Consider the following 25,722-nt stretch of genomic DNA (forward strand, 5'->3'; position numbering starts at 1 on the left):
AGCTATGAGCAGTCCATCTGCCATTATGATCCGAGGATCACCGGTTTAAATTCTGGGTCAATTCCGGGCTTGCCATCAGCAGCCAGAGTCTAAGAGAGGGGGATACAGTAGGTGGTTCTCTCTCTCTCCTCAAAACCCATCCCAATGTGATGTTTGTTCGCACAGGCATCTGTTAGCTGATGTATCAGAGCTGGGTCGCAGCACTTTCCTCTAAGTGCGCTGGATACCTGGAAAATTAACATCAGAGGATCAGAGGAGGCATGTGCTAATTTTTACCCTCCTAGTGTTGGGTGCATTTATAGTGATAGGTGGAGTCCCTAAAGAGTGGGTTGACTAAACTGACCAAAAATGTGATAAGAAAATAAAAAAGAATAAAAATAAATAAATAAGAATAAAAGAAAAGGTAGCGCCACCACAGGAGAACCAGTGTCTGTTATGAAATTGCATCACACCCCATACCTCCAGGCCTTTCGGACATGTGATTTTGGTCTCTGCGCTTAGTATTGGGCGACACTGAAAATGAGTTACTTCATGTTTCCATGTTTGGCACGACCCAAGTCCATTCCTGTCAGTTTTGATTTCTCTAGGTGCTAGGGTTGGGCAATGTCTCGTTAATTGGCAGATGACTATGTTTACAGTAAAACATCGTGATTGACGATGATATCGTTGAAACAGCTCACCAAAACCTCAACCTATCCTTTACATTTGACAATATTTAATTAACTTTACAGGTCCTTACTCATCTTAATTTATTTAACTAAACTGAGTTGTTATATTATTTATAGCCTCGCGCTGAATTCAGCTACGCGCTGCGGAAGAGAGAGAAAGAGAGAGAGAGAGAGAGCGGCGCGGCACATTTTGCCTGATTTCTCTTCATTAAATATCAGTAAATATGTGAATTATTACCTGTAATACCATATATTTTACCACACTTGATAGGACCTTATTTATTAAAACGTTTCTTTTTTCTTTTTTTTTAAATCGCAATGCTGTGCACGCTTTCCTTGTGACTGACGCTAAATCCTTATAACTGTTTGATCCAGCTGTTATATTATATTATGTTATATTAATATCATTTTAACGTTTTTCGTTTCTTATGTTTTGAAATTTGTTAGATTATATTTTTGTCAACATTTTGGGTTTATTTTCATTTGTTATTTTTCTAATAATAATAGAAATTACATAATGAATTTTCTTTTGTATTTTTTTTTTAAGGGGCGAGTAACAAAAAGTAAGGCAATAGTTACTTTTACTGGTAATTAGTTACTTTTATAGTGGAGTAACTCAGTTACTTTTTTGGAGAAATAACTAGTAACTATAACTAATTACTTTTTCAAAGTAACGTGCCCAACACTGGTTGAAAATGAGCAAGTTTCCCGACGCACAACGAGCAGGCTTATTCTATTTGCATGAATAACATGAAATGTTTAAAATTAATACAGACATGTAGAAAAATAAAAAGACGACAAGCTGTAACCTAGATATAAAAAATAATATCCTAATAATAATAGAATAATAATAAATAATACAATAATATGCCAATTAGGCATATTTGTAGCAATAGGGTATTTTAATTTTCATCCCTGACTTTAATTCATTTAAGTTATATACCTGATTCAAACTTTTTCCGTACAATCCCTGCTAAAGTTTTAGGTGAAGGAGACCTAAAGAAGGTCAGTGCATGTGTCTGGAAAAACAAAAAAGTGGGCATGGCATCGCGATGGTTACCATCCATCGCCATGGTTGGTCATAAATGACGATGGACGATGATATCGACCATTGGCACAACCCTACTAGGTGCAAATATTTTTTTGATGATGAGTGATATAATTCAAATGTAAAAAAAAAGTAAAAAAAAAAAAATATGAACCTTTTTAAATTGACCTGATTATCTTGTCTGGTTACACCCTTTACAACCAGCAGGATCTTTTATTACGAAGAAGAAATGAAGAGACACAGACTTTCATGAGTTTGGTCAATACTGTTTTATTAACAGTAGGCTAATGTACCCTCTAGCTCATAGTCCTGCAGCCTAATGCGATTAGTTCATCCAAGATAAATCCTGAAGCGTATTCAACAGATGTGGTTTACATTCAAATACAACAAATACTGTAGATACAGTACGTCAATTCTGCTGAAAATCACAAGATTCCACTGCAACATGTTCTTTGTCCTCTTGACAGCGGTGATGACGAGTCTAACGCCTACAGACAGTAAAACACAACAGAGCGATGCGGTAACACAGTCGATATTCTGCGACAAATACTTAATAATGTTAGGTATATCACATTATAAGGCTCTATTCTTAAAGTGCATAATATTTAGAGGAGACTTGTGGAAATTTCAGCAACGCTAACGACATTTTTGCAGAAGACGAGAATCAATATAGACGTGGACGACAAGCTGCTATACAGATATCGACAAATAGCAGGCCTACACCGGCGGCCTCCGACAACGTACGGTCAGCATCCAGACATGAACAAGTTCTGTGCTAGACAACTTCTTTTTTCCTTTTCGAGTAAAACGGGGGGAGGGGAGAGACGGGCGGCGCACCCCAAGTACACTTTCTTTAGTTTACATACATTGAAGAAAGATTTCGTTTAAAGAAATAAAAAGTCAGACTTCTAAATCTCTGCTTCCACTGCAATTAACCAGCATGAACTCAAACCCACGTGAGATGATGAGAATGGGTACCTCCCTATCAGGAAGAGGCGCTTTACACGTGCTGCCCCCTGGCAGTAGGGAGGACGAACTGCATGACCGTGTCTCCTGGAGCTGTGCCAGGTTAGTCAACTAGATGAAATGTCCTCCTCGCCTCCGGGTTCACTGCTTGACGGAGGGAGAGTAGTCTGGGCGCCGGGTCTGTATGATTTTGGGACGGGCGCGCTTCCCCCCCTCGGTTTCCTCTTCCCCGCCCGAACTGTCGTCCTCGCACACGTGCACGATCACGCTGGGAGTCGTCGTGGTTCCAGAGTGTAACTCGTATTTCTCACCTAAAAAAAAAAAAAAAACAGGACAGGAAATCAGGTCAGTAACAGGCCTTGTTCCGTATACAGGCTACAATGAAGGTGCTACAAAAAAACCTTTTTTTCAGCAGTAAAATATTATCAGGTTATTTACATTCTGAGAACATTTAAACTCCTACTGTCCACTCTCTACTCCACCTAATACATTTAGAATAGTAACAAAATAGATATTACTAGACTAGAGCTTAGATTGTCTGCCCGAACCCGACCTGACCCGAGGCCCTGATTTTCCACCACATTCCTCGGGCCGGGTCGGGTCGGGCTCCAGAAAATAGTCTGAGATATAGGCATCAGATTTTGTATTATATTTCTATTTTTAATTAAAGCTCTGGTGTGATATTCACAATGTACCTAAGTAACCAATTATTATTGTTTACGAAAACTAACCAAAAAACGAGTTTATTTATAAGCGCTTTTCACTCCTGGAGTTGTACAGCGGGCGGTGTTGTGCCAATTCTGTCCGCGAAGCGGGAGTCGGATTCAGCAGGGAGTCGCAAAAGCCGCAAAATACGACAGAAAACACTGAGGGAGCTGCAGAATTATGTATGGGACTAGAATATGAGCGCGAGGAGATCAAAGAGAAACAGCAGATACAGTGTATTAGAACCTTTACCTGTGAGCAGCTCATACACCAGAACACTCAAATCTCTCTCTCTCTCTCTCTCTCTCTTTCTCTCTGTCTGTCTCTCTCTTTATGTCTCTCTGTGTCTCTCTCTGTGTCTCTCTCTGTGTCTCTCTCTGTGTCTCTCTCTGTGTCTCTCTCTGTGTCTCTCTCTGTGTCTCTCTCTGTGTCTCTCTCTCTCTTTCTCTCTCTCTGTCTGTCTGTCTCTCTCTGTCTGTCTGTCTCTCTCTGTCTGTCTGTCTCTCTGTCTCTCTCTGTGTCTCTCTCTGTGTCTCTCTCTCTCTTTCTCTCTCTCTGTCTGTCTGTCTCTCTCTGTCTGTCTGTCTCTCTCTGTCTGTCTGTCTCTCTGTCTCTCTCTGTCTGTCTCTCTCTCTCTCTGTGAGTGTGTCTCTCTCTCTCTGTGAGTGTGTCTCTCTCTCTTTGTGAGTGTGTCTCTCTCTCTCTCTCTCTCAGTGTCTCTCTCTGTCTCTGTCTCTCTCTCTCTGTCTCTCTCTCTCTCGCACGTGAACGCCTCCGCGTTTGACTTGCAGCACTGTGTGTAGCTGTTCTTAAAAATCATTTTAATTAAATAATAGTTCTATGCTTTTATGTTAGTGTTAATTAACATAATTCTGATCATATTTCGCTCATTCAAACAGCTCAAAAACAGCCAGTTTATGGGGCGGGTCGGGTCGGGCAGAATGTGCACCGATCTAACCTCTAAACTAGACAACTAACTTAAAATTAAATGTTTAGAGGACATGAAATTTTGTTTAATTTGTGTTCACTAAAATACTTTAGGAAAGAGAATTGTTCATTTGACAAGCCCTATCCGGACAGGATTAGTTTCTCAGGGGGACGTGTGTAAAAAAATATTTCACACTTTTACTCAGTGCTAAAACTCTTGTATCTGGATTGCAATTAAAAAAAAGGAGAATCAGTGAGTCATGACAGGACATTAGTAGCCCCTCCATTTCCATTGGATCTCTGTGGAAATGTGTGCCCAAAGTATAATTACGGTGCACGGCAGTGGACAAATAGCTATTTTATTAAATGCGAGGTGATGAAACTCAGAGATGTAAATCCGGACAGGACTAAAACTACCGGAGGACCATGGATTTCGGTGATAGGTAGGTAATTCAGCCTGTAATTATCTTAGAGAACGTCAGAGAAAAAAACACACACATGGACGTTCCGGACGGTAATAAAATTACAGAGGACCCCTCATGAAAGAGAAAATTACCCCAGGACCCCCTTCTGGATGGGGCTACAGTTGCAGATTTACTTCAATATTTTTTAATATTTTTTTATTCCAGTTAGACTTAACGTTTCTTATTAAAAATGAACCCTTTTTATGTAATGTTTTTTATATAAATCCTCAAGATTAAAGCGTGTAATATCAATATTAGAAAACTGACATAAATGCTGGCAAGGACTGAGTGAACCAATCTCACTGACTTTGTTAATGAACAGTGTAGCTTCTGTGCTACACAGAGTTTTACTCTGTGTTAGCTAACGCTAGCTGGCTACTTTAGCATAATTTGGCTAACATTAACTCACAGCTACAGGAGAAAAGCAGCTGAATGCTGCTCTTCTGAAACTCCTGTTTATGACTTTAAAAACTCTTAAACAGAGTTTTCTGTAGCTAAATTACTAAAACCAAAAAATCAAATGCAGCCAAACATTTAAACAGGTGAAAATATGAGTTTGCGAACTACTAAAAGTTAAATTGTGTTCATCTCAAATACGACACTACTGGTATGTGGTCCTGATATTATTAGTGAGGGTGTCGTACTGAATCAGGTGTAAACAGTGGAAATATTACTAATTATGTGAATAGTGTCCATAATGCATGGAAACATCAGGATCATGTAGAGCAGAGGTCACTAATAGGTGAACGTAAACTACTGAGAAGGATTTAATTCTAATTTAAATCTTTTATTTTCTTTATGGTTTACGTGCTTTACAGCGCAGTAAACTTACAGACCAAACAACGTGCGCTTTAAGATAACCAAACACTCTCCTCAGATCTGTGCAGATGCGAGAGGGTGGAGCCACACAGGAGAAGCAGGCGGTGAGAAGTGGGAGAATAAAGCGAGAAAGGCTAATACAGATGGTGCGCACCAGAAAAAGAAATTAAAATACTACCTTTATAAAACATACTAACAGTAATGTAACCTCGCGGTGTTACTCAGAGGAATTAAAGAGAAACAACCGAGACAAGAGTCCAAAATATTCCACTTTACTCCACCTGATCAGAACAACTCAGCAGACAAAAAGTCCCCAAAGGACAAAAAGCATTGGCAACTTCCCCCATCAGTTTTACCAAAAACATAATAAATACTGCTACAGTAATAATATTAAATAAAATAAAACTCCTGTTTTTTTAAAAAGCTGATATTTTGGCCAAGTTCAGCAAACATTTCTCCATATATTGTACGATTTGTCATTTATGTAATTATTATTAATGACAGGCAGGCCTAAACCTAATATAAATAAAATTAAATAGAATATAAATATAGCATTTTAAACAAAGTAAACATACAGATTCACATTATTAGACTCGATAAGTTAAATTATTGAGGGTGTTCCATTTATTTTATGATAGGTTGATAATGTAATTATTGTAACAGGCCTATTTAAAAATATATATATATTGTTGAAATATACTGAATAGTATGTGTAATTAATTTTGTCTTTCAGTTGTTGATGACATTAATAAAACACTGACAGAACTACTATAGGCTTCTTCAGTATACAGTATATAATACTGGATCATAACACAAGTTAAAAATGGCGACGGTCCGGACCTCAGCCTGGAGAAATTTTACTCTAAGTGGACCGAACTGAATTCTAATTAAATACCCCTGATGTAGGGTAATATCACTATGCTATTGTAAAGTAATTGTATTATAAGTAATGTAAAGTTAACAGTTTAACAGTTAAATAATGGTGTTTGAACCACTGGAATTAAAGTTAGTTCAGAGTACTACACTATTTTTTTAATACTGTTATTACAGATGGTTGAACAGACACACTATAGACCTTAACAGTGCTAAAAATGTTCATTTAAAATCAACAAGTTTATATTGCTACATATCGGCTTTATATATCGGCCATCAGCCAATTGTGCTCTCTAAATAGTGGCATTGGGCATAAAAAAACCCAACAACAATCGGTCGATCACTAGATCAGGGTTGTCATTTCAGCTGAAAAATTTTAGTTGCCAAATATTCAGTCCATCCCTAAAATAAACAGAAATACAATATTTCAGAAACGTAAATCAAATAGCAGAAACTCAATCTTGAAACTTGAAGACCTGCATTCTATAAACCCATTCTATCACACAATACTGATTTTCCATCAAAAAACACTGACGCATCAAGTCAGATTCATCTGGAGAAGACACAGCTGCTCCACATACTACTGATGGCGGTGTGTTTTCTTTTTTTTTTTTTTTACCTGGGCCGAGTTTGGAGACAGCACACAGCAGGTCATAGTTAATAACCGGCGTAGCGTCCTGAGATTGAGCCCAGCCCACTGGAGGAGACGCAGGAGGGGAGATGAGGAACTGCTTCTCTGGCTTTGGAGGCTCTAGACGAGGACTGCCAATGTGCACAGACTGATGGAAGAAAGACGAGGGCAGAGAGTGATAGAAGAAAGAAAAAAGATATAGAGGAGAGAGGTGGGAGACAAAAAAAAGAAATATTAATTTTGTTGGTGAGACATTTACGATTCAACACACACACCCCCGAAAAATATTTGCCGAGAAAGTATTGGATTTAATAGAATAAAGGATACTAGAACACCAAGTAAAGCTCTTGAGATGTGGATATGGATGAGCATTGTCCTGTTAAAATACTGGAATAGCGCACTGAAGTGTCCCTGAAGTGAGCACAGTGCATCCACACCTAGATTTGGTTATTACTTAGTGGTCACTTAGTTGGTCGCTGCCACCGTACTGTATTTTTCACACTATAAAAAAAACATTGGATGTTCACTGGATGTTCATCTACACAAATTTCTCTCCTGAAAACTGTTTATCTGGGTGAGTAAAGCACTTCCATTCATTTAGAGTAAGCTTTTCAGTTTTCCAGATTTCCACTAAGGCTGGGTGCAGCAGCATTAGCATTAGCATTAGCTGCTAACCGCAGCAGGAGTGGGATGTAAATGCCGCCCAACAGCGCTACACTGGGGAACCCTGAGTTTTAAGCCATTAAGCCATGGAGCTATTAGCTAGCAGTCCATCCCACATAGCTTGTTTTAACATGCCAATGCTAATGTTGCTTCAGCAGTGCTAGCCAGGGTTAGCAGCAGGCTATTGTCCGATATATTTGCCTCCGAATGATAAAAGAGCTAGCGCTTAGCACAGTTAAAGGCTAATGCAAATACTGCTCCAGCAGTGCTAGCTGGAGTTAGCAGCAGGCTACAGGCCGATAATAGTTACCACTGAAATGTGAAAGAGCGAGTGCTTAGCAGTTAATGATGATACTACTCCAGCAGTGCAAGAAGGGGTAGGCAGCAGACTGCAGGCTGATAATAATACTATACCTCTAAACATAAACATAATAACATAAAAGCTAGCGCTTATCGCTGTTAGCGGCTAATGCTAAAACTGCTCCATTCTCTGTGCTGGAGAACTAAATTGAAACTCCTGTATAACTCTGTACTTCAGTGGAGTAGCTTTACTGCTCCCTAATACCGGACTTGTACAATTCATACATAAGGTGCATCGGATTATAAGTTGCTCTGATGATTAAAAAATAAATAAAGGATTTTAAGTGCACCTTATAGTGCAAAAAATATGGTAATCAAATATTACACTTCCAGAATACCTGGTTTTAAAGTTCAACTTCACCTTTGGTCTTCATTACAGGCATTTCAACAGCCCAACATTATGTTAATGAGGTCCTAAAACCAGTGAAAATCCCTACATTTTCTGACCACACACTCCATTGTGCTATACCAACCGGACAATGCTCATCCACATACTGTCGCTGTCTCAGGTCATGACCCGGCTCCTCACCAGATCTATCCCTCGTTAACAAAAAAATGTGTGGGTGCTCTGGGATGCTCTTTTAACACTCCAACACCCTTTCCACAAAATCTGCAGAAACTGTACGAGAATATTACTGTAGAGCTGCATGGGATGCATTATCACAGGACTCCATTAAGAACCTCTACAGCTTCTTTTGAATAACACTGCAGTTGAAACTTCCATCTGTTTATATTCGATTTTGTTAATTTAATGCATGTTAAAAGACAGTTTATGTCTTTATTATTGGCCTTGCAGTGTCCCACCTACTAACAATTACAAAGTCCAAAACTAAAACTGGATTTAAGGTCTATATTTTAAGGATCTGTGTTATATAATGCAGTTATAGCCAGTACAGCACACAGTGCACTACGCCAGTTTTCCCTTTCCTCTCCTGGCATCCAGTGTGCTGTCGAGAGCCAAGCTTTCACAGCTCATCCCACAACAGTGTAACACCTCAGTATCTTTAGTGAGAAATGAGAAATCATTCACTTTCAAGTGGAAATCAAACCTCTCTCCGTTTTCCTCATGCAGCTTTCCATGGAAAACTGGAGTTATACTTTAACAATGTTATATTTTGTAGTATAAACAATGATTTAAATAAACTGGAACTAAAAACACCTGGATTTAGATGTTGTGGTCAAAAATGGAGGAACCACCACAATAGTGTTCAGTTAGTAATTAAGATGGGGTTGTTGCTGTACATTTTGGTTTAATGAACAGTACTAGTCAAAAAAGCAGCACTGGACTGTTGCTCAGTTTCTGCATGTCATTCTGAAATCAAGGTACCAGAGTCTGGAGGAAGACTGGGGAGAAGGAAATGCCAAATTGCCTGAAGTCCAGTGTCAAGTACCCACAGTCAGTGATGGTCTGGGGTGCCATGTCAGCTGCTGGTGTTGGTCCACTGTGTTTTATCAAGGGCAGGGTCAATGCAGCTAGCTATCAGGAGATTTTGGAGCACTTCATGCTTCCATCTGCTGAAAAGCTTTATGGAGACAAAGATTTCATTTTTCAGCAGGACCTGGCACCTGCTCACAGGGCCAAAACCACTGGTAAATGGTTTACTGAGCATGGTATTACTGTGCTCAATTGGCCTGCCAACTCTCCTGACCTGAACCCCATAGAGAATCCGTGGGATATTGTGAAGAGAAAGTTGAGAGACGCGAGACCAACACTCTGGATGAGCTTAACGCCGCTATCGAAGCATCCTGAGCCTCTATAACACCTCAGCAGTGCCACAGGCTGATTGGCTCCATACCACGCCGCACTGAAGCAGTCATTTCTGCAAAAGGATTCCCGACCAAGTATTGAGCGCATAACTGAACATAATTAATAATAATTTGAAGGTTGACTTTTTTGTATTAAAAACACTTCTTTTATTGGTCGGATGAAATATGCAAATTTTTTGGATTTTTGTTATTTCTTTACTTTTTTTTGCCAAAATCATCCATATTAAAACAATAAAAGGCTTGAACTACTTCAGTTGTGTGTAATGAATCTAAAATATATGAAAGTCTAATGTTTATCAGTACATTACAGAAAATAATGAACTTTTTCACAATATGCTAATTCTTTTGAGAAGGACCTGTATATTATTGGAGGGTGGACAAAATACCGACATAATGCTGAAATACACTGAGTTTTGTGGCACATCATGACATCAAACCAATAAATCACATATTAACCATTTGTATCTTTTGTGAGAAATCTGTTTTTTTCTTTACTGTTGTAATTTTTTGTATTTTAAGTGCCTTTATGAATGAAGAAACAAGAAAATGAAAAATGAATTAGTTTAAAGGTCTTGCAGCTTGTAAAGCTCAACCACAAAGTGGTTGAATAACTGATTTTTCTCAAAAGTGAGACATGACAGCTATACTGACAAGGGGTGCATCATAGTATACTGTATGCAAAAAATGGTGAATAATGTTATTGCACAAATTGTGATATTATTTTATGTCTACTAGGGTAAAACTTTTTGCCATTTGTAGCAGATTAATAAAATGTGTGATGTAATACTAATGTAAGGTTACCTGGGCGAAATAGAGGCGCATCTCCTTGCCGTTGAAATCACTCTTGTGGAGCTTCACTCGAGCTTCAGCAGCAGACAGAGCATCAGTGAAGTTAATCCGGACGCGCCGGAAGCTTTTAAAGAACTGGAAAGAAACTCCTGCATCAAACTGCCGAAACAGGGCCTCGAACTGCTCCTGAAGATAAAAAAAACAACCAGCAGGTTAGAATATTAGAATATTTGTGTGTGTGAACATTCATAAAATATAAACTTGATCAAGATATGATAATCCTTCATTTAAATCACACAGTAATAGAGAGAGAGTTACAGCTGTGGACGGCAACAAAGAAAAGTACCCAGATACAAATAATATACAAAATCTATACATTAGGCATCTCATTTAATACATTAACACGTGACTGATCAGGAAACATATATATATATATATATAAAAAAAAAAAATATATATATATATATATATATATATATATATATATATATAAATATATATAAATATATATATTATGTCATGGTCTCGAGCCTTGAAGTCAAAAAGAGGATCGACGATCCCTCCCTCTAAGCTACGCAAATGGCGCAGCACACTGTAGCCGACGCTCAAAGAGCTGCCCTTTCTCCAGAGAATGTGGACATTCTCATCTTCTTAAAGAAAACTTGAAAATATAAAAATAACTCAATAAACAGCCTTACCTGAGCCTCTGATTGGCTAAACACTGCACCGTCCACAAGTGTGGTCACCAGACAGAAACGATTGCACTTAGTTATCTTTAAGCGCATGATTAAAAAGCTAAAAAACATCTGATAACTCCAAACAAACGTAAAGGACAGTATATCTCAGGCTGGATCCGTTCCTCCTGACCTTCCTATCTTAGTATAAAGAGATGAAGGAGAAAAAACACTGATATATTTCAGTTCTATATTCAGAGTTTCCACTGTGAACGCTCTCCTCCTCCACAGTGTGTCAACAGCCTGCAGCCGGGAGCAGATACGCACTACTGCACCAGGTCACACACTCATCTGTGTGTCAGCGTCTGCCACTACTTATACTGGAGCTGATACTGCCAAGCCCCGCCCCCTTTCCCTCCCCCATCACTCCCTCTCTCAGCCTTCTGATACCAGCAGCGCAGCATTATTAACAGAATACAGTAACAATAAATATAAAACACAGACTCCTGTCTACATTTTCAGATTATTTACAAAAGACTAGTTTAGACTATTGTAGTGAACTACAGGCAAGCTGCCAACTGCAGCTTGATTTAGGGCATGTCCGTGTGACTTCGCTATTGTAACGACGGGAAAAGTGCAAAATGTACTAATTCTCTTAAATAATCATTCGTGTGTTTTGGGTGTAACATGAAATAAACCAACCAAAACCAATTTAAAAGCCAGGTCCACTCTGACTTTGGCGGATTGCTATTATAATGTTGTAGCGCTTCTGAACCTCTCAGTTGAGGAAGCTGACCCGTGTGTTCGTTCATTCTGTAAAAGGTGCATGAGCAGATAATTTACGGCAACAGCAATGCTATTTTATGCAGTATTCTGTTTTTTGTTGATGTATTATTTTTGACTGCATTGCTAAGATAGCAATAAACATCTGACTCATTACTGTTGTCAGGGTTCTAATCAGTCAGTGGTGCCCCTGTGCTTTTTTCCGTTGCCAAGATAGCAATACACCAGAAATTTTCCATCTTATTTCCAGAACCCACGCCTATCGGCGTAGATATATTTACAAGCACTGTTGCTATTTAATCGATGAGGGGAAAAGTAAAGACGTTTTTATTTAAACACTGTGTTTAATCTCTCACTATATATTTCACTCTATTACACATTCCTACCTACAGCTGAAACACCTTGTAGGTCAAATAAAGGATGCTGCTAGTGGACTATACTCAGTCCAGAAGTGACAGTAAGGTGTTTAAAAACTCCAGCAGCACTGCTGTGCCACTCACTGTACCATCAGCACAACACACACTAACACCTCATACACCACCACCATGCTAATCAGTGCTAATCACTGCTGTATCTGATCCACTCACTGTACCAGAACAACACACAATAACACCTCATACACCACCACCATGCTAATCAGTGCTAATCACTGCAGTGCCAAGAATAATAATCAACCAACTAAATAATAATGTAAGCTGCTCTGTGGTGGTTTTCTCTCCTGTGGGGTTCTGAGTATTGAAGAACATCGTGAAAGGAGGAACCCAGCAAATCAGTCACTCTGGATTTGATGAGGTTGTTGATTGTCATGTTGTGAGTTATTAAAAAGATATCTTTAGATGCATCTAAAAATATTTCACACTTCTACTCAGTAATAAACTCTTGCATCTGGACTGCAATAGAAAAAACAGGAGGACCAGTGAGTTTTTTGGTTTTCTCAGTCACGTGACATCTCGTTCAGTAGCTCCTCCATTTCCACTCTCTGTTGTGTTTCAACGTGTATCTCCGTGGAAACGCGCGCCCAAAGTGTAAGTACGGTGTGCGGCAGTGGACAAAGAGCTATTTTATTAAACACGAGAAGACGAAACTCAAATTATAGGAGCACCACGGAGTTCAGAGAAAAACAGTAGATAATTCAGCCTGTAATTTTCTCAGAGGACGTCTGAGAAAAACACGTACATGGTTGTTCCAGACGGAAATAAAATCACAGAGAACCCCAATAAAAGAGAAAATTACCCCAGAACCCCCTGAGAAACGAATCCTCTCCAGATAGGGCTTATGTGAATCTAAATTGGCTTAAATTCAGTTCACAAAGATCATGATAAAAAAAATTTAATTCCGTACTCCAAAACTCAGGGGTGTATAAATGATTTAACAGGCGTGTTAATGACCATTTAAAACCTGTTTGTAACAAATTCTAATCAACGCTAAATTACTGAATTACTGCAATACAAGGTGGACTAATAATTCCAGAAAGCATTAAGCTGTGGAGCAGTGGAGCTGTGTTCTACCTCTACATGCTGAACAGAGTCTGTCCTGAGTGTCCTGAGCAGGACTGCATTAACACCGTGACCAGTAATCGCCTCTATGAGGAAATGGAAAAAACGGAAACATGAAACCATAAATATGGAGGTGGAAAAAATGCAAAGTGGCAAACGCAGCAGCTCAGTCCTAAACAAACTGTAGCAGATATGGAGCAGAATTAGTCTGGCATGAGAAGCTTTTAAAAACAAACACAGAGGATATAAATAATATGAGGATATGAAGTAATATAAATACACAGTCAAAAAAAATCAGTTATTGAAGACTGCTAAAATATATTATAATCTTATTATTATCATGTTTATAACTAGAGCTGCACAATATTGGAAACATTTTACATTGCAAATGTTCTTTTTTCAACAATATATATCACGATATTAAACAATGCTGTCTTGCGCCCGGACCGATCAGGAGCTGATTCAGCGCCGAGCACTCAAAACCCGAGAAAAACAGCAAAAATTCTGATATAAAATAACAAAAAAAAAGTTTGTAACAGAAGTCAATGATTCAGAATGTCTTGATGATAAAAATAATGCACTCCAAATATCTCCATATATCCAGGATTAAAGTAAAATAAATTATACTAGACAGATAATATAATCTCTAGTAGATATATAATGAGAAATGAGAACAGTGTGATTTTTTTCTTTTGCTAAAAACAGTAAAAATGTAGTACCCTGATGTGATGTGGGTGGGTGATATGGCACCAATTTTTATTTTTTTTAATATGTCAGTTAGCCATATCATATCGCATGCAATAATAAAATTCAAAATAATTTTTCTAATTCAGTGTTTTGTCATATTGCCAAAAGTATCGTTATCGTGAAAATACCATGAAATATTGTGATATTTTTTTGGAGCCATATCGCCCACCCCTACCCCTAGTAGAGGTTAATATTAGACTGCTTGGTATAGAGCAGGGGAGTCCAAACTACGGCTCGCGGGCCATTTGCGGCCCGTTTCCTTGTATTGTAGAAATAGAATGAAAGTTGGCCCGTTGTTAAGCAGGTTTTTATAATACGAGATTCAAAGTTTGAACGCTAGGTGTCAGAAACGGGCCAAAGAGTCTAAAAGCGGAGAGAGTGCGCATTTCTAGCGCAGAAAAACGGGCCAAAGAGTCTAAAAGCGGAGAGGGTTCAGTTGTAGTGCAGAAAAACGGGCCAAAGAGTCTAATTATTTCCGTAATTAAGGAGTTTAATATTAAGAGACATCATGAAATGAAACATCAATTTGAAAAATCTTAGTTTACACAACACTGTCAAAGATAGATAAAGATAGTAAGTCAAGTAAAATGGTGTGTAAATGAAATAATCAGGAAAATGTATTATTTAAAGTGGTATATTTCATTATTTGTTTTATTACAGAGTCTGTGGTCCGTGACTTCAAATATATTTCTCCTTCTGGCCCCCAACAAAGAAAGTTTGAACACCCCTGGTATAGAGCAATCAGCAGTATATAGCACTTTAAAGCTGAAAACCTTAATTAAAAATGAAAAAGCCCCAATTTAAACTTACTAAAGTAAAACCAGCTGCTGCTGCTGCCAAACACGCACACACACACACACACACACACACACACACACACGTAGCCTAACATCAAAGCTACACAGAACAAAGAGCTCTGCAGCATTCACACAGGTGCTGCATGCATATCTGCAGCACTGAGTCAGTAACAGAACCACAGTGCAGCCATACCAAACACACTGCTTCAGCTTCTACACTCAGCTTCCCCACTGCACTGCAGAACCCACTCACTCACACTTCCATAAGACCAACTTTATTACTTTAATACTAATACTACAGGGCTGACATGATCATGTGTTTAAAAAAAAATCTAATTTTATTTTAAAATCAATAATAAATCAATAATCCAAATCGCTGTACTACTATTATACATATCTGCTCCAGTCACAATATGCAATGTGTCAAAACTAGCTCAAGGACATTTTTATGTAGATAACTACATAAAAAAAACTGTGGATATTAATGATGAATCAAGGAAACAAGGCTTCCAGTTTATGGCCTAAAGCAGCCTAAAAACGGAATTTCAATAAAACTGCGCAATTACAATATCACCATACACATATTGTCCCAGAAATTATTGCGATACACTATATTTTTGTAATTTTAAGACTATTAAATGCCACTGACATATTAATAACAGAATAGCATAAAGTCATTATACATGTTTTAAAGACAGAAAAAATGTAAATAATAATTTATTATAATTAGTTACAGAATTATGTATTTATTTCTTCACTTACTTTAGTCCACACTGTGTGTATGGAGTAACAATTATTGAAGCATGACCGGCTAAAATAGTGTTTACTGTTATATATGTGAACAAACACATTATAAATACATATAATACAAATAAACACAATAGACGATTCATCACGATTATCAAAAATTAGTGAGGTCATGTTTATTTATTGTACGATAAATCGATATTGAAATTATTGAGACAGGACTACGTACACAGCTAAGCAAAAATACAAAAGAGGTTCTCATCATCTCAGAAGCATCTGCAGTGGTTTACATTCAGGACACAACAAACCACCAACCAACTACCAGTATTTTCAATTTGCAAACACGTGGAAGTTGTTAAAAGTGTTGTAAGGGCAATAAATAACCAACAGAAATGGAGCAGCAAAGATAATAATAATATAATATAATATAATATAATTAAGGACGCACCATATTTGGTAACTGAAAACATTGCCAGAAAATAGCAAAAAAAAAAAAATTAAGATATACTACAGTTTTTCCTTTTTTTTTGTAGAGGCAGGCCCACACTCCACACAACCATCGTCAGGGAGCGCCAACAAACAAAGTTCAAGCTAATTTTATGCTCTATTTAAACATAAACATAAATACTATCTCTTTGTAAAGTCTGTTTTCCAGCTGAAGGTATGAGCTGTACCTGTAGGGCTGGAATAGTAATGTTGGCAGAGCTAACTTACCAAAAGACTGGCTGCCTTTCTTTGTGCAGGGCTGGTCAAATAGCTAGCACTTAGCGGTATGCTAATACATTTACAGCAGTGCTAGCCGGGGTTAGCAGCAGGCTACAAGCTTATAATACTCACCTCTGAACGCTAATACTCTTAGCGGGTAATGCTAATACTACTGTAGTGAAACGTCTGCATAAATCTGTACTTCAGCAGAATGGCTTACTGCTCCTTACAACCTGACTGGTAAAATTCATACATTATCATGGATATACGGAGTGCATTATTAGTATTCTGACATGATGAATCATTGACTTCTGGAGAAATTTCTTGTATTTTTGAATACCGCAATTTACCCTGTTACCCTAGTGTGCATGTTGCTTCCTGCTTGCAAGGTTCTTATGCTAAGATGTGAGTAACACTACTGATGCACTTTATGAATAGAATAGCACTGCTAGGATGAATTAATGACCCAAATGTAATTGTTGATGAAGCTGAAAATGTAAATAGAATAGCACCTATAAAATTAGCTAGCAAAATTTGATAAGGCTAATAATTTTCATTCCAGTGCATCCCTAATACTAGCATGCATCTCCGACGGCACTGCATTTTAACCAGCACTCTTATGAATAAAGGTGCTTCAAATGATTCTTGAACTTTTCCACACAAAGATACTTTTGGTTCAATAAGGGCGGTTTCACGTCTCATTGAAAACACCGCACAGCGACAAATGTTCAGAGTTCTGTGTTCAAAGCAGCTTCACACTGCACAGATATACACGCTGGAACATATATATAAATGGTATCCTACTGTGGGGATCTTCTGGACCAGATTTTGTCCCTAACTTGAAAGAGAAGGGAAAACTATAGAAGCGGAAAAACGCGTTCCGAGTGCCTGAGTCCTCAAATTAATGTTGTGTAAACAAAAGATATGCAGGACAAGCTTTTCCAGTGTAGTGGGAAAAAAACTAAAATGCTTAGTGACTCAAAACAACTGAGATTATGTTTTAGGTGCTGTTAATTCCCTTTCTTCCTGCAAACACGTCTTCAGATGTACAGCAGTACAAGGTTGCCATCACATTTTTCCATAAATATTCCATCTAAATATTTTCTGATAAGTCAGGACTGCAGGAAGGCCAGTCCAGTACCCGTAACCTCTTCCTCCACAGCCATGTCTCTGTACTGGGTTTACATTGTTTTGTTGAACAATTGATGGAAACTGTTCTGGAAACAGACCTGAAGGCCTAAAATATAATAATATTAAGGACTGAATTGAAGTAACCGAAACAAACTCTAATTTTACATGCTCTGTGCAATTACACAATCTCACCAGAAGGGTCACTAATCCCCAAAACGTTTGGAATTTTGCATTTAAGAGATACTTAAAGGAAGTGGGATTATCGTTTTTTCTAGACTATAATGCAAACCAGATTATAAGGCACTATTATCAATGCATTTTTGTTTTCTGGTCTATTTTCTTATATAAGGAGCACAGGATTATAAGGTGTATTGAGCAACACTAGTAAGGATGCCTACATTGAAGTGAGCAAGGGTGTCGCCATGTTTTTCCTTCTAATGGGGAAGCTGGAAGAAGCACCTAAATAAACAAAACTAAGTAGTTATTAAAAAAAAAAAAACATTTTCTTTCAAAGTCAAACGAGCACTGGATGCTAATCTACACAGATTTCTCTCCTTAAAACTGTTTATTTGTGTGAGTAAAGCGCTTCCGTTTATTTATAGTAAGGTTAAAAATTCCAATACTTGTCTGTGCAGCAGCATTAGCATTAGCCGCTAACCACAGCACTAGCGGGATGTAAATGCTACCAGATAGAGCTAAACTGAGGAACCCTGAGTGTTCCAGTAAACCAGGGCGCTTTCAGCTAGCGGTTCATCCCACATAGCTTGTTTTAACACAGTAAACACACAGACTACAGTCCAATATAGACACCTCTAGCTAGCGCTGTGATTAGCAGCTAATGCTAATGCTGCTGCACCCAGCCTTAGTGCTGGATAAATTTCACTGAAAACTCACTCTTATATTGCTGTACTTCAACGGAGTGGCTTTACTGCTCTTTTAATACCTGACTGGTAGTAGGGGTGGGCAATATTATATCGTATACAATATATCATGACACAGAAATATCATGATATTAAAAATCCATATCGTGATAATAGGGCTGTTCTGTCTTAAAAGTAGTCTATTATTATTTACTGTGAAGCTTTAGGTGTATTTATTGTATTATTGTTTTAGTTTGCAGTTTATAAGCATGCACTAAATATTCTGCAATATTATTTGCTGTATTATATTATTTTATGCTATATTATATATTTTCCAACATTATGATTATACTGTTATAGTATTATACTATATTCCTGAAATAAATGAATTATTTTAGTTTTCCTATATCGCCAAGTATATCGTTATCACAAAAATACCCTGAAATATCGTGATATTATTTTACAGCCATATCGCCCACCCCTAACTGGTAGAATTCATACATAGGACGTACCACATTATAAGGCACACTGTCGATTTTTGGAAAAATTATGGTATTTTTTGCTTTGCGATAAAAATAAAGCAAACAAAGCCATGTTTAGTAAAATCTAACATTCCATACTGGCTGTAAGTTAAAATTTGACAAATACAGGGAATTTTTAAAAATATATATTCGCAGTAGCTCATTTATAATGCAGAAAACTGGGACTTGGACTTTTTGACAAATACTAATGATTGATTAGGAAATATAAAATACAAACTATGTAGATTGAATTTATCAAATATAACAGAACATACAAATTAACATAAACCAGAGAAACTAGAATAGGAATGTTGATAAAATGTTGGTATAAATAAATTAAAGATTGACTAACTTGACTGATCAGATTAATGGTTGAGCTAGAGAACTTCTTACACTTACACAGTTTAACCTTTCCTTTAATTTATCATTCACTCACAGGTTTACTTCAGGTTACACTAAGAAAAAACAGAAACCAGACACACACACACACACACACACACACACACACACTGTCCTCTAGGGCTTGCATAGCGCAACACGAATGGCCACTGACCTCATTGTCCCTGGAAAAAAGCATTGCAGGGGATTTTTTTTTTTTTTTTTTTTTTTTTTGTCACTGGAGTAATTTAGGCCAAGGATATTTCTAGAGCTTTAGTACCTAAAATTATATATGTCCCTTCCTACGAAAAATAGCAGTATAGCAAAGAATACCAATGGAACGGCCAGACAATTATATATGAAATAGTAAACAAAACCTGGGCAGTGAGAACCTTATCTCTTTTTAAAACTAGCTACAATATAATGGATAAAATTTACAGTATCAGTCAGAAGTTCAAGGTTTTATTTATTTCTTCACTTCATTTATTTTCTTCATTGTATATTAATATTAAAGACATGAAAACTATTTAAAAAAAGTGTTTGAACTGAGATGGTGATTTGAGGTGATTTAATTGGGATGAGCTGGAGCTTCACAGCATGAAGGAAAAGTAGCAACTATTGTTCAGCACCTCCAGGAACTCCTTCCTTCAAGACGCTGAGAAAACTGTTCCAGGAGACTCTCCCTAATGAAGACGCTGAGATTAAAAAACCAAGAGTCTGCAGATCTGAACTCAAAAATAAATATGATACTTAGAAGGATCTAAAGTATAAAACATATTCTGGTTTATTTAAGACTTTTTCTTTACAGAATAATTCTGCATTTGTTCCTGTATAGCTTTCATACAGTCTTTAATATTATATTTACAATGAAACCCAAATGAAAAGGTCAGTATAGGGCAGGGGTGTCCAAACTTTTTTTGTTGGGGGCCAGAAGGAGAAATATATTTGAAGACTCTGTAATAAAACAAATTATGAAATATACCACTTTAAATAATACTTTTTTCCTGATTATTTCATTTCCACACCGTTTTAGAGTCTTTGGCCCGTTTTTCTGCGCTAGAAATGCGCACTCTCTCCGCTTTTAGACTCTTTGCCCCGTGTTTCTGAGCTAGAAATGCGCATCCTTTCCGCTTTTAGACTCTTTGACCCGTTTTTTCTGCGCTAGAAATGCGCACTCTCTCCGCTTTTAGACTCTTTGCCCTGTGTTTCTGAGCTAGAAATGCGCATCCTCTCCGCTTTTAGACTCTTTGGCCCGTTTTTCTGCGCTAGAAATGCGCACTCTCTCCGCTTTTAGACTCTTTGCCCTGTGTTTCTGAGCTAGAAATGCGCATCCTTTCCGCTTTTAGACTCTTTGGCCCGTTTTTCTGCGCTAGAAACGCGCACTCTCTCCGCTTTTAGACTCTCTGGCCTGTTTTTCTGCGCTAGAAACGCGCACTCTCTCCGCTTTTAGACTCTTTGGCCCGTTTTTCTGCGCTAGATATGCGCACTCTCTCCGCTTTTAGACTCTTTTGCCCTGTTTTTCTGCGCTACAAATGCGCACCCTCTCCGCTTTTAGACTCTTTGGCCCGTTTTTCTGCACTAGAAATGCGCACCCTCTCCGCTTTTAGACTCTTCGGCACGTTTTTCTGTGCTAGAAATGCGCACTCTCTCCGCTTTTAGACTCTTCGGCATGTTTTTCTGTGCTAGAAATGCGCACTCTCTCCGCTTTTAGACTCTTTGCTCTGTTTTTCTGTGCTAGAAATGCGCACTCTCTCCGCTTTTAGACTCTTTGGCCCGTTTTTCTGCGCTAGAAATGCGCACTCTCTCCGCTTTTAGACTCTTTGCCCTGTGTTTCTGAGCTAGAAATGCGCATCCTTTCCGCTTTTAGACTCTTTGGCCCGTTTTTCTGCGCTAGAAACGCGCACTCTCTCCGCTTTTAGACTCTCTGGCCTGTTTTTCTGCGCTAGAAACGCGCACTCTCTCCGCTTTTAGACTCTTTGGACCGTTTTTCTGTGCTACAAATGCGCACCCTCTCCGCTTTTAGACTCTTCGGCACATTTTTCTGTGCTAGAAATGCGCACTCTCTCTGCTTTTAGACTCTTTGGCCCGATTTTCTGCGCTAGAAATGAGCACCCTCTCTTAAACACTGAATCACTGAGTCCGGCCCAAAGGATGCTGTTGTTGGAATATTTTTAGTGCAGCAGTGACACTGAGGTGTTTAAAAACTCCAGCAGCACTGCTGCATCTGTTACACTCATACGAACACCTCATACACCCCACTGCAAGGAGCTAAAAAAAAACAGGGCTGCAACTAATGATTAATTTGATAATCGACTAATCTGCTGATTGTTTTTTCGATTAGTCGATTCGTCAGCGATTATTTCTGCCATGTCCTCCATCTCTAAAAACAATAGAAACTGCTGAAAATGAGATTTAAAAGGCATTTAAAGTACTGATATTTAGTGATTAAATATGCAATCTGTTGGGTTTGGGCACTTTTGGAGACACTTGAGTTGAGTGTAAACTGTGTGAGTGAGCCATTTACCCATCTCCCATTGCGCTTCTGTCCCCAGCACTTACAAATTAAAGATTAGACGACAATGAAATTTCAACAAGTGTCAACAAATTTAAATAATAGACATTGTTGATTATATTGACTAATCATTGCAGCCCTACTGAAAAATAGTAAAGTGGTTAAAATGCTACGGTTGATCAGTGTACTTAATAATATAATATATAAAATTATTATAAAAAAAATACCGTACTGTACACTGTAGTCTAAACTAGGGGGATGGGCAATATTATATCTTATACAATATATCGTGACACAGAAATATAATGATATTAAAAATCCATATCGTGATAATAGGGCTGTTCTGTCTTAAAAGTAGTCTATTATTATTTACTGTGAAGCTTTAGGTGTATTTATTGTATAATTGTTTTAGTTTGCAGTTTATATTCATGCACTAAATATTCTGCAATACTATTTGCTGCATTATATTATTTTATGCTATATTATTTATTTTGCCACATTATGATTATTCTGTTATACTATTATACTATATTCCTGAAATGAATTAATTATTTTAGTTTTCCTATATCTATATATTTTAGAGCCATATTGCCCACCCCTACTCTAAAACTAAAGTCTTGTAATGGACACCCGAATCATGTCACTTTTTATGGCGTGTATAAGGATTTTATTTATCCAGTGTGCTCCTGACACTCTCTGGGCCTGTTTAAAGGATGAGTCCTGTGTCATTTTGCACCACTCTTACTGAAACAGAAGACAGGATAGCAGTAACCTGATGCCGCCTTGTCTGACAGTGAAGTTAACTGTCTGAGGAAAATTACTTCACTTTCAAACACATTTAGTGCTTAGTCACCTACTAAAATAATCATTAGTTGCATCCCTACCACGCAGCCTGCGACACTCTGACCCAATTCCATTTCTCTCTTTGCACACCTACCCATTGTTCTCGAGTGGAACCCTTCCTCTTAGAACAGAGGGGTGAAATCCTCCCTTTAAGAATTGGGACAAACCTTAAGGTTGAGACATTTTCCAATTAATAATAAATACATAAAACTGCTTCAATACTAGGCTACTAGTTGCAGTTCATAGGTGACCCTTTCAAGCTGATGTGATGCTAAATGCTAAGTGGAATGCTCAAGTTCTATAACCCAACTGCTGGTTAGCTAGTTAACTTTAGTGCATCGTATGTGTTCAGAAAGGAGGCAGGTGGTGCAGCAATTAATTATTATTGTCCATTCCTTAATTTCTCTGTGATATATGTAATATATTTCCTTACCCCTCCAGCCTAACAAGAATCAGAATATGCCAACACAAACAAAGAGCTAGAGTTTAGTGTTAGGGCCAAGGGGTAAAATGGGATTGGGCCATTCTTTCCTGGCTCGTTCAGTGATGGGCATAGTCAAAAATAGTCATTGGGGTCTTATAAGGGTAGTCTGTGTCTCTCTTTCTCTTTGCTCACTCTGTGAAGAGCCATTTCTTTTCTTTAAAAAATATTGTCTGGATGGTAATCCACTTCAAAATGTCAGAAATGTCAGAAGCCATTGGAGTTCCAAACGAACAATGTTCCAAACTGACACATTTTTATAAATCAACATTGTTGATTATGTTGACTAATTTTGGAAAAAAAGTTAATAAACAAATTGACAAATTTAGTCGTCCACCAAAATAATCATTAGTTGCAGCTAGGGGTGGGCGATATGGCTCTAAAATAATATCAAGCTATTTCAGGGTATTTTTGCGATAACGATATACTTGGCGATCTAAGATTACAGAAAAATAATTCATTAATTTTAGGAATATAGTATAATAGTATAACAGTATAATCATTATGTGGCAAAATAAATAATATAGCATAAAATAATATAATGCAGCAAAAAATATTGCAGAATATTTTCATGCATATAAACTGCAAACTAAAACAATTATACAATAAATACACTTAAAAGTAGTCCATTATTTACTGGGAGGCTTTAAAACAAAACATCCCTATTATCACGATATGGATTTTTAATATAATGATATTTCTGTGTCACGATATATTGTATACGATATAATATTGCCCACCCCTAGTTGCAGCATGCATCTCTGTTTGCTTACATTGTGAAGGACATGGCAGAAATAATCATTGACAAATTGGCTAATGAGCAAAATAACCACCAGATTATTACAATTAAGGATTAGTTGACTACCAAAATAATCATTACCTGCAAGGCTACCATGCAGCCTGTATGTCTCTGTTTGCTCACATAGTAAAGGGCATGGCAGAAATAATCGCTGACTAATTTACCAATAAAAAACACATCAGGGCCCAGTGTCCAAGTGTGAAGCCCACTCGACCATCTAAGAATCATCATAGTGCTAAAAACCTTCTGAGAAACCCAACTCAAATTAATGAACAACCAAAATAACTGTAATAGCAGCCCCACCATGCAGTCTGTATCCATCTCTCTCTCTCACTCTTTCTCTCTCCTTGCTAACACAGTGAGGAGATTAATAATTGCTGACTAATCGATTGATCAGAAAAATAATCACCAGATTACTATGATAAGGGATTAGTCGACAACTTAAATAATCATAGTTGTAGCTCTACCATGCACCCTGTATCTCTCTCTCTTTTTTTGCTGACACTCGGAAGGGCAAGGCAGAATAACAGCTGACTAATCGATTAATAAAAATGTGTATATAATCGACACAATTAGTCGAACACTAAAACGATCATTAGTCGCAGTGCTGCTGCTGCTGTGGGTGCCGGTGTTTTTGATGCTGCCCGTGTTCACTACAGCCAGATAACAGATAATAATGATGATGAGGATGATTCATCTGCTGTCTCTCAGAGCGGCCATTGTCCGGTGTGCTCCTGCAGGTCTGGACGCTGAGGAACGCTAAGGGACCGCTGATGAAGCGGCTGGACGGTAGAACCGGATCGGAGCGGCTGGTGTTTACCGGGCTGCGGCTGATCTTACCTTCAGCGGCCGGGCGGTGAAGACCTCCTCCGGGACTTTGCAGGCGATCAGCGCGTTCGGCTGCTCGCTCACCTGCACCTCCGCCGCCGCCGCCCCGCCCTCGCCGTTCTCGGGCTCCTGCATGGCGGCGCTCCGGTGGGCAGCAGTAGGTGCGGCGGTGGCGGTGGGGAGGCGGTGTGTGGATCAGGCGCGGAGCCGGGGCTCGGGGCGGGGGGCTGGGTTCATGCCGTGCTGCTGCTGCTCCGCTCCCGGTTCCTCTTCTCCTCCTCCGCAGCGGAGCCGCGGGGATCTCGAGCCACAACAAAGCCGTTCACCACCGCCTGCACTGCCGCACATAACCGGACCCCCATGCAGTCCGGGGGCTAACACAGGCCCACCCAATACACCGCCGCCACCGGTAATCCGGATTATTCAGAATTCAGTCTGTGTAACTTAATGCTGTAAAAGCGGAGCCCGATTGATTCGGTTTCTAAACCGGAGATGACGCTAATCCACTGGAAGGAAAACAGCTGCTATGACGTCCCGGTTTCCGGTGTTCTGCCGATTTGTGCTCTCTTGCCAACTCGTGCTACCCTAGTATAGGGGGTCATTCCTACAATTTGGTGTATTTTTGTATGCAAGCCCTTCCCCCCACTTAAAAAACAACCAAAAAATGTATGTAAAATGCAATTATATTTATATTAACTAATGTTATCTATACTGAGTTTTGAGTAAGTTTCAGCTTTTAG

At 38.4% G+C, this 25,722-nt stretch overlaps 1 protein-coding gene across 2 annotated transcripts; it reads right to left on the reverse strand.

The window, feature by feature from the left end:
• Positions 1-1,961: 1,961 nt before the first annotated feature.
• rcan1b (regulator of calcineurin 1b) lies at positions 1,962-25,497 on the reverse strand. Of its 2 annotated transcripts, none has more exons than XM_022674954.2 (4): positions 24,995-25,497; positions 10,693-10,866; positions 7,090-7,249; positions 1,962-2,993 (listed from the first exon to the last, which is right to left on the reverse strand). In XM_022674954.2, exons 1-4 carry the CDS (start codon positions 25,115-25,117, stop codon positions 2,824-2,826), a joined length of 627 nt encoding a protein of 208 aa, XP_022530675.1. In that variant the 5' UTR covers positions 25,118-25,497; the 3' UTR covers positions 1,962-2,823. The 2 variants fall into 2 exon arrangements, with proteins under 2 accessions (XP_022530675.1, XP_022530676.1); XM_022674955.2 differs by lacking the exon at positions 24,995-25,497 and adding an exon at positions 11,379-11,703.
• Between the last annotated feature and the right edge of the window lie 225 nt (positions 25,498-25,722).

The sequence above is a fragment of the Astyanax mexicanus genome, chromosome 21, assembly GCF_023375975.1.
Source record: "Astyanax mexicanus isolate ESR-SI-001 chromosome 21, AstMex3_surface, whole genome shotgun sequence".
NCBI lineage: Eukaryota > Metazoa > Chordata > Actinopteri > Characiformes > Acestrorhamphidae > Astyanax > Astyanax mexicanus.